This window comes from Agelaius tricolor, unplaced genomic scaffold, assembly GCF_023055355.1.
Source record: "Agelaius tricolor isolate 1412-34295 unplaced genomic scaffold, bAgeTri1.0.p SCAF_40, whole genome shotgun sequence".
NCBI classification, from domain to species: domain Eukaryota; kingdom Metazoa; phylum Chordata; class Aves; order Passeriformes; family Icteridae; genus Agelaius; species Agelaius tricolor.
The window spans coordinates 5,093,097-5,103,233 of NW_027269300.1; the positions used below are offsets into that span (position 1 = coordinate 5,093,097).

At 44.8% G+C, this 10,137-nt stretch overlaps 1 protein-coding gene across 1 annotated transcript; it reads right to left on the reverse strand.

Moving 5' to 3' along the window:
- Positions 1-712: 712 nt before the first annotated feature.
- LOC139603701 (uncharacterized) lies at positions 713-3,370 on the reverse strand. The gene is made up of 5 exons (XM_071454589.1): positions 3,333-3,370; positions 1,988-2,045; positions 1,645-1,894; positions 1,323-1,379; positions 713-1,074 (listed from the first exon to the last, which is right to left on the reverse strand). The coding sequence occupies exons 1-5, from the start codon at positions 3,368-3,370 to the stop codon at positions 860-862; spliced, it is 618 nt and encodes a 205-aa protein (XP_071310690.1). The 3' UTR covers positions 713-859.
- Between the last annotated feature and the right edge of the window lie 6,767 nt (positions 3,371-10,137).

Here is a 10,137-nt window from a genome sequence, read left to right on the forward strand (position 1 = left end):
CTCCTTTGCTTTTAGTTAGTTTTAGCTTGCTGAGGCAAGGAAGTTCCCTGGACTGTGGGTTTTTTCCCTTTTTCTTTGGACCTGTTCAAACCTGCTCTGGACTGAACACTCAGGGGAGCACCGGCAGCTGCACCTGTGGCCCACCGGGCTGGGCCTGGCCTGTGACATTTCCAGCACCAGACAGACTGATCAGAGACTGAGTGAGCTGAGCTACAACCCAGGGAGGGGACTTTCTCAGTTTGTCATCTCTTTTGGAGCCGCAAGGGTTTTATCGTTTAATATTGTTTAGGTTTTATTATTTAATAAACAGATTTTTTCCACTTTTCTCCAAGGAGGTATTTTCTCCTGGACCAGCTGGGGGGAGGGGCCGATTGAATCTGCTTTCCTAGAGGAGCCCCTTTGGGGGTTCTGTCCAAAATTTGCCCTGAACCAGGACACCATAGAATCCCTCACGGCTGGGATCAGAGCAAACTCAAATTGACTCTTCTAAAACCCAGGGTCCTTGTCCCCTTCAGCGTGCTCAGCACAACCTTGAACTCCACAGGGCTGTGCAACTGGAGCAGCAGGACAGGGACCTTTGCAGCCTGAGCTGCCCTTGTTCCTCTCTGTCCCTGCACAGAACACAGCAGGGAGGAGAACGGCAGCAGGGCCCTGCACATGCCCGGGCTCAGATTTTGTGTCCCTTCAGCTCCACGGAGACGCGGCTCAAGTGAAAAACCCAAACTGTTTATTAAGGGAAAGCAAAGGGAAGGGGTGAGCTGGGAGATAAAAAAAGGGAGTGGGCAGGGCCTGAGGGCTGCAGGGAGGGAGCTGCCAACAGGGAGAGAGATGGCAGGAGCTCCTGGAGCTTCCCACAGGCTCAGCTCTGAGCAGCAAGAGCTGTGCCTGGAGCTCCAGCTGGTCCATCCTGCTCTGCAGGTGCTCTCATCTTCAGTGGGAACTGGAAATCGCCGATGGACGCCGGTGCATCTGATCCAGCAGATGAACAAAGTCCTGCAGATCTTCTCTCAAAGGTCAGCTGAATCAGTATGCTGAGGCAGGATGGGCTCTCATCTTCCCTCAGGGCTTGAAGAGCTGGAAGAGAGAGGAACAGAGCCACGCGCAGAGGCCAGATTGAGGGAATCCAAGGAAAGCCTCCTGCCAGGGCCATCCCAGCCGGCTCTTGCCATGGCTTCGGCCGGAAGGTGCTGGCCACGCATCGCCCACGTTTCCCTGACAGCTCTCCGGGCTCTGCCCCCGCCGCCCCTCGTCCGCACGGGGAGCAGAGCCCTCCGCAGCCCGGGCACGGATTGTAGCTCCGGGGCCAGGATGCCCTGACTCACCCTCGCTGAGGATCTGGAGCTCCTCCTTCTGTCCCTTCACGAGCACTCCGGCCAGCCCTGGCAAGACAGAGCCCGTGTCGGCCCCGGGCGGCACAGCTGCCCGGCACGGGCGCTGCCAGCCCTGCGGCCGCACGCCCTCCTGCCCGGGCAGGGCTCCTGCCGGCCCCTGCCGCACGCTGCCGCCCGAGGGCACGGCTGGCTGCGGGAGGGCGGCGGCAGCGCCGAGGGCGGCCGGGGCTGCAGCGGCCCGGGCGCGGCTCCCGCTGCCGCCGGGGCAGCAGCCGGGCCGGGGGCGGGGAGGGGCGCCGGGCTCGGGGCTCACCGATGATCCCGACGGCCGCCTCTCGCACGCGCCTCTGCGGGCTCCACAGGCGCGGCAGCGCCCAGCGCAGCTGCTCGGCCGCTCGGCTCTCGTCCTGCAGCAGCTGCGGGGAGCGCCGGCAGGAAAGGCTCGGCGCGGGCTGTGCCCCTCGGCCGGGCGTTCCCCGCGCCCAGCACCGGCCGAGCCGGCCCGCACGGCCCAGGCCAGAGAGCGGCGGGGGGGGCGCGGGCTGGCGGGCCCGGGAGCGGCGCTGGGCAGGGCCACAGCTGCCAGCGCCCCGCACCAAGCACCGGGGCTAGGGGGCTTCTCCAGCCTGCGGCTGGGGATCCCGGGCTGTCCTTACCAGGCGCTCGGCGAACTGCATCCGCTGCCTCTTCATCAGCCGCTCCTCGAGGTCCCTCCTACTCAGGAAGAAAAATTATATAATTATAACAGTAAAAATAAATATGGAAAATAGATAAATACAAAAATCTATACTATATAGTATATTATTGTAACATAATAGATATAAATTATAATCTATTATACATATACAAAGATATTTAAATATAGATTGTAAATATAAAAATGTTAAATATACTTTTAAATAAATTTGGGATTTTTGCTTTTTAGTAGGTTCTGGGCTGGGTTTTTTTAAATAGTATAAATATAAATAATATAAAAATATAAATCCAAATATACAATTATATAATTTTTATTCTGATATCTATAAATACTTATTATAAATAAATATAAGTAATAGAAATATATAATATAAAAATGGTATATCCGATATTCTATTAAAAGATATTCTCTATAATATACATAATATCTATAAATAAAATTAATTAAAAATATTAATGTAAATGTGAGTAATATGATGAGATGTAACATAGAATATAAATAACATTATCCGGAAATATAAATTATAAATATAAATGTGAATATGATATGAAAAAAATATGTAAATATAGTTTAAAAGAAAGGGGTTTTATTTACATTCTAATTATAGAAATATATAAACAAGATATAAAAGTATAGATATAGAAATTTAAAACATAAATAAATATAAATAATAGGAAGAGGTGTAATATAGAACACAAATAACACTATACATTAGTATACGTTTTAAATATAAATGTGAATATAAATATGAAAAATATAATTAAAAAATTAAAATACATTTTAAAAGAAAGGGCTTCATTTGGCTTTATTTGGGTAGAGGCAGGCGCTTTAAATAATGTAAGTGTTACAGAAGTAAAGATCTTAACACAGAAATATATAATCAATATATGAAGATATGTATAAAAATATATAAATAAATCTAAGTAATAGAAATAGATGTAATATAGAATATAAATTTTTTTCTAAATAGAAAATTATAAATATAAATGTATAAATAAACATTATACATCAATATACATTACAAATATAAATGTGTATATAAATATGAAAAATATAAACATAAAATATATTTAAATATTGATTAAAAGAAAGGGTTGGGAACTTTTTGGTTTTTGGTTCTTATTGGTTTAGAGGCAGGGTTTGTTGTTTTTTTTTTCCCGGCTGTTTTGGGGCATTTATTTCAGAGGAGTTTTTGGAGGGGATCGCCCCTGCTCTTATTTGCCGCCTTCCCTGCCCGCATTCCCCCCAGGCAGCCCTGGCTGGGGTGGGCGCAGTGCTGCCCCCTTGTGGGCACAGCCCGGTACTGCAGCCCGCCAGCGACAGGCAGCCGAGAGGCCGCCATCTTAGGAGTGGTGTGTCGCGGATGTCGCGGACTCGATTGACCTTCTCAAGGTGGCGGCCAAAAGGGCGGGAAAATCACAGCCCTGGTAAGTCCGCCACCCTGTGGCCAGAGAGCGGTACTGCAGTCCCCCGAGCCAGCGCCCTGCCCCTCGCCGCTGGGTGCCAGGGGCGGGGCAAGGACGCGGCTGCCGAGCGAGGCAAGGGCGAGGGGTGGGAGCGAGCGGCGGGCAGGGCGGGGTCGGTAAATGGCCGGGAGGGCTGAGGAACATTCCGGAGGCAAAGGAACACGATGGCCGAGAAGAATGGCTGGCACGGGGGCGGCCCGGCGGGGCCGGCTTCGGCGGGCGGCAGAGGCGCGGTTGCAGCGCTCCGCGGGTCGGGGGCAGCGAGCGGGGACGGGCGAGCGGCTGCGGAGGCGGCTTCGCAGCGTGTTCAGCCTTGCGAGCAGAGAGCGCTGCGATATCGCTGGAATGGCACGGCTGCTGACTGCCTTAGTGCTCGTGGCTCTTCCTTCCACGCAAACAGATGGAGCGGCATCGCTGAGCAGTAAAACACAGCGATGGCCCGGAGAATGGCGAGCGCAAGGAGCACCGGGCTGGATCCTTCTGATGGCACAGGTGCGATCTGCAGACTCACCCCCTTGTGCCCCTCCCGACCCCCAGGGGAAATGCTCTCCAGCCTCGAGCTGCTGAAAGACAAAACGTGTGATTTGACACTAGTGTTAAAAACACCAATCACTTGTTTTCAAAATTTTAAAAATTTAATAGTAATAAAATGGTTATAAAAATTGTAATACAATTACAGTAATAATAATTTGGACAATTTTAATTAGGGCAATATGAGACAATAAATACAAAGAGTTATGGACGTCCGAGTACCTTTTTCTGGGCAGCACGAGCCCGAAAAAGGACACCCGTTAACAAAGGATTAACCCTTAAAAACAACAGCCTGTTGCATATTCATACACTTCATACATTATGCATAAATTCCATTCAAACACAGGATTCTGTCTGGTCATGGTCAACTTCTTCCTCTGAATCCTAACAGCGCCTTCGAGTCAGGAAGAAGTTTGTTTCTTCTGATAAGAGGGCCATAAATTTTTTTTCTCTGAAAGATTTAGGTGTCCTGTGGCTGCTATCTCGCTGTGAGTCTTTTCTTTTAAAAATAGTATCCTACTAAAAATAGTTTCTATTTTAACAATTTTTATAACCTAAAACTATATTTAACACACTACTTAAGAGAATTAATACAGCATTACTTTCTAACACAACACATATAATATTCATTTTAATATTTGCAAAAAGCCAATCATAAAATACATGCATTTTTCACACTAGGATCCAGAAAAGGTTTCTGTTTAGATTAGCAAATGCCTCAATTGTTCTTGGTTGCATCCTATGATCAGTTTTAGGCAGTGACTTTATACTGCTTGTCGGATTTTCTTGTGCAATGGTAAGAAAATAGGCAGCTCTGATACTGGTTTCGCTTTTTTTCTACTTCATGTTCCACGTGATGCTTTTATCCAAGCAATTGTTTTAAAGTCCTACTGTAGGCATTTCTGGTTCACTTTTTTTTTCTTTCCAGCACCCGTGATTTTTTTTTTCTCTAAATCGGCAGTAAATATAGCTGAGTAAAATTACCGTGGCTTTCTTTCTTCATTTTTAACTGAAATGTTTTTATTGATAATCCTATTTGAATATGCAGAAAAAGAGGGTATGTCCTGTAATATATCCTAGCTTTTCTTGTTTACAGGGTACTCAGAAAATATGTCTCCCTTAGAGTCCCACAAAACCATTCTCAGTGCAATCTCCATTAAGGTATGGATTGACAAATAAGCCATCAGTTTAGATATTTGCCTGTGTACCTTTTCCTGTAATTCAGAGCTTGCGTTCTGTGGTTTTTATGATAAACCTATCAAACTTGTGAAACTGTTTTGCAAGTCTTAATCGTTGAAGGCAGCAAGAAGTGGTTTTAAAGCCTGTTCTTGACCAGACAAAGGGAAAAAGTGTGAATTTGATGCTGAACTTGTCATTTTTCATTTGACTTGCCTTGAATTATTTAGGAAGAGAGAGAACTAGAAAAAAGAGAGAAATAGAATTGGTTCTTGAGCCCTCCTAAAATGCTCCCTGTGATTCTGTGTGGAGCCAAAGTGAAGGGTGATGGAACAGAGCCCTGTGCTTTAGAAGGAAATCAATTTCAACCTGATCTCCACCCTGAGTCTCCCTAATTTCTGTTTTTAAAATGCAAACTAAGTTTAGGAAGTGTTGGAAGTTAGTATTTTGGGGAAGAAATGGCAGTTGCACAAACCGTTCCATTTCCCAGAGGCTCTGGGAACGATTCATTTTGTAAGCGCTGTAACTGCAATCGGTTGGTGGTTCGGGGCCTATAAAGCACTCGTTCATTTGCATTTCAGTGCTAGGAGTCTTGATAAACTGGAGAAGAGCCCAAGAGACATTTTTCATCCTGAGATACAAAAGGTAGGAAGTGACTTTTTTTTGTTTGGTTCTTTTTCTTTATTATTTTCGGGAAATAGAAGTAATTAAGTATAGATACTACTGGTTTGTCTCTTCCAGTAGCAGATAATAATAATAATAATAATAATAATAATAATCTAATACTACTTAAACTGTCTTTATCCATTGAACTGGCCATTTCAAATCCAAACTTCTAAACACAAATAAAACCATCATCCTTGTAGAATCTTTAATAGGAGGGGGCTAAAGATGCTGTTTTTGTTGACAGGATTTATTGGTTCTTGAAGGGTAAGAGGTAAGGATAAGCCTAACTACTTGTATCTCACAGACCCGTCCAGTGAATACAGCTTTGTATTTTGATGTGCTTATGATGACTTGGAAATCAATTGCTCGTTACAGTAAAAATAAGTGATGTTTTTTTGAACATGACAGCAAAAATAACTTTAAGCACCAACTTAACAATAATAGAGCAACAATTTAAGTTAATGATTTGATGCTATACTATCAAAGTTTAAAGGTAAATTGTTATGTATTGGAAGATGGTATAAAATGTATGTTCTAATGCGTAGGATGTATACAAAGATACGTACATACGTGAAAGTCCTTAGAGGAAACAAATTCTTACGTCTTCTGTTTGACTGTTTATCATGCAATATCTGGTTTTATTTCCCAGGGGATTGGTGAATTTTAAATTTGGAGTCCTCTATGCTAAGGATGGTCAGCTTACAGATGATGAAATGTTCAGTAATGGTGAGTTTTCCACCTTCTCCTTAATTGTTTTGATCACCTGAAGAAAAAAAAAAAAAAAGTAAGATTAAAAAAAAAGTAGGTTTATTATTTGTTACCCTGTTATGTCTGTTTCCGCAGTATTTGCTGGAGCTCTGCTTACCCAAGCTTTGGGTAAAACAAGCTTTGGGTTCCTTCTGTCCCACTGGGTGTTGCCCAATTTGGTTGCATCTGGTGAAATTCACCCTGAGACCTTACAGAACCAGCTCAAACCACGTGTGAGCCATTCGCAGCTCTCTCAAGACACCCGGAGGGTGGGTGACGTTTCTGAGTGTCTGGCAAGTGTACTTCTATCAAAACTCAGCCTGTGCAATTTCTGGGGAAAACCCTTCTGTATCCTGAAGGGTTCCTCAAACTCTGTTGAGGATCCAGTTAGCAGTTGCTCACCTGGCTGGTTCTAGTTCCTCAAGTTAACACTTGTACTCTTGCCCTGTAGTTTATATCTATTGTAGTTTGGTTATTTTGCAAGATTTTACGTCTTTGGAAAATAAGGTGCATTTCACTCTTTGGAACCTCTCGGATCATTCTTTGGTGCAGCACCACCTAATGGGACACTTGGCTGCTGTGCTGAAGGGCTTGGTTACTAGAATTGTAAATCCCGGAGAGTTTGTAAGTCTTCTGTCCCCAGGGAGGTATCACGCTTTGTTCACTGTTGCTCTGTTTGTTAGGTGCTGCTTCTCATCAGAAGTATTAACTTCAAACTGCCCTGTTCTTTTTTTAACTTTTTTTCTTGGTTCTCTCCATAGGGCAGGGAAAGACTCTCGTATCCTGGTCGTCAGACTCAGCGCTGTCCGAGAAGATACAGAGACTGTAAAAATCATAAGAAGCAAATATGACTGCAGAGGAAACAAACTGGAGAGAACAAAAGGTGATATTGTTATCCTTACCCTGTATTAGAAACATCCACTGTGCCTTGATGCCGGTGGCTGCCAGGGGCTCATTAGGTCTTTTTAGGCAGGTGTAAGTGTTCACTTGTAGGTTTTCTGTCTGGACAAGTCAATTCAGACTTTGCTAAGCTTATATTGGAAAATTACTCTCTAGTTCAGTCCAGCATGACATTTTTGAATGTTGTAAAAAAACCATGTTACTTGGAAATTGCCAATGATGAGAAGCTTTAGGGAAAAATAAGATTTTGGGGTCGGGAGATACGGGAAGAATTTAGTGGGGACGTTAGACTGGCATAAAGCCCGCTTTAAGCTGGACTGGCACACTTGCAGATCCCCTATCAAACAGTAGTGCTTAGATTAGCCTGGGTGCTGCCCATTGTTTCTGTAGAAATAAATGTTTCCTGGTCTTCAGAAGTAAGCTGCTTTGAAAACCTGGAAGTTGCAGTACAGTGACAATCCACGTGCTTCGGATTAAAAGGAGATTTCAGAAGGGTGATAGGCTTTTGTCTTTTCCTACAAGTCCATGTAATCCTATGGAGGAGTTTTTAATTGCGTGTTGCCGAGTCATCCATCAGAGCCCTGTTGTACCGATCATCATGCAAATACAAAAGAAAAAAATCAGAGCCTGTCCCACCACTTAGAGCCCAGACCATTGTTTCCTCAGGCTGCCCTCTGTGTGCCATTAATACTCACCACGGGAGCGAGCTGAGGATTGTTGCAGCTGTTGGGAACAAACTACTTCTCGTCACACAGAAATAGAATTGGGATGACGCCTCGGCCAGCGCCTCTCTGCTCTGGTCTCCTGAATCTGCAGCAGAGGAGTTCCGGTCCATCCGGGTGTGCATAACCCAGTTCCCGATGGTCTGAACACGCTGAGCAGCGCTCAGCTGGTGTGGGGGGTTCAGGGAAGGCAGAGTGTGCATTATCATCTTCCTGAACCTACAGACAAATCCAAGTGAGAAGCCATAGGGTGGAAATCCATCGCATATGTGCTAAATAAAACTTGCAGATTTTTTTAAGGATTGTTTCTGCTTGTTCTTTGTTGTGCTTCTGTGCTTAGAAAGCGTCCCTTGAAAATGAGTTCAATTCATCACTTGAAACTTTGTTTGCAGACCCTCACTGAGCAGAATTTGTTGCAGACTCGGTGCACGCTGTGCTGACCTCCTGGGAGTGTGAGGAGCTGGTGCATGCTACTTTGTGCTTTAGGACACTCTGAGGTATTTATTCCTTTTGGGATCCACGATGAGAATTCCCAAGAGAGGTAGTAATAAGGTATGACATTGGAAAAAAGCCTGTGTCCTTGGAATGTTGTTGTTGTCATCAAAAGTTAATTTTTCCTTCTTTCTTAGCCAGTAGTCAGCTTTTTGCTTTATTTTTTGTGGTATCAGTATTTGATTGTTTAAAAAATTGCTTCAAAATAACTGCAGTGGCTGGCCACCAGGACCTTGTTCAGATTTGCCTATTTGCTTGTAGCTAAAATGTTTCCATATTGTTTATCATTCTATTTAAGAAACTGCTGCCCAGTCAACTAAGAACTGAACATCTATCTGTCTAGGACATGGGGAGAGCATTTAGGCCATGTCTTTGTTTCCAGAAAAAAGTTCCAGTGTAGTTTCTAACTAGAGGAAACGGGGGGGGTGAAGACTCGGGGCTCTGATGCCGTTGGGGGCACCCCGAGGTGCCCAGGAGAGGGAGCCCCACTGCGGTACAGGAGCAGGTATGTTATCACGTACTAGAGAACAAATTATAAATAGAAATATGAAAATTACAAATATAAAAATTTTTTTTTAATCGTTAAAGAAAGCGGGTTTTTTTACTTGTTAATAGGCAGGGTTTTGATTATAAAAACTATAAATACAAAGTATATGAAGGTAGAAATCTAAGTCTAGAAATATATCATAAATACATACAGATAAAGTTTACAAATATGAGAAAAATTTAGTTGCAGCAGTAAATACGATACATAATATAAATAATAATTTAAATACATGTCAAGAATTTTATAGATATTATATATAATTATTAATAGATTGCATCAAAAGAAACTATAAATATAAATGTGAATATAACTATACAAAGTATAAAAATATTTCGATATCGTTTAAAAGAAGGTGTTTTCTTGTATTTATTTGGTTAGAGATGGGGTTTTTATTTGGATTAATAGAAGTATCCTAGAAATATAAATCTAACTATAGAAATATACAATCAATACACAACCGAACGACGCCGCCTTCGGGGGAATCGCACGAGCTCGGCCGAAGCAAGGCGAGAGCGGCCGAACCTGACGGCCTCGAGCGAACCGAGGCGAGGCTTCCGAGGCTGCCTGAAGCGAAGCGAGCCGAGCTCAGGCGAAGCGAGCCTGCTGCTCTCGTGCGCGCTAATTAGCGCGAGTGCGGTCACAGCCTAATGAGCTCCTGCCCGAGCCCGCGCTCCCGGTCGTGTCCGCGCGATGGCCGGGCCGCCCGCGGGACGCGGCAGCGGGAGAGCCCCGAGCCGGGCGAGCTGAACGTGAGGCGGCGGCGCTTGCCCGCCGTCAGGGAGCCGAGCCGAGGCGCGCCGAAGGCACAGTGCGGCTGGGAGTTGGGCCGAAGCGAGCCGAGCTCGGCCGAAGAGGGGAATGC

Bases quoted from the DNA above. Each gene is read 5' to 3' on its own strand.
- LOC139603701 (XM_071454589.1), bottom strand. From the start codon at position 3,370: ATGGCGGCCTCTCGGCTGCCTGTCGCTGGCGGGCTGCA. The intron at 1,380-1,644 runs GTGAGCCCCGAG...CTGTCTTGCCAG, and splicing joins GGCGGCCGTCGGGATCATCG to GGCTGGCCGGAGTGCTCGTG. The intron at 1,075-1,322 runs GTGAGTCAGGGC...TCTCTCTTCCAG, and splicing joins GCTCCAGATCCTCAGCGAGG to CTCTTCAAGCCCTGAGGGAA.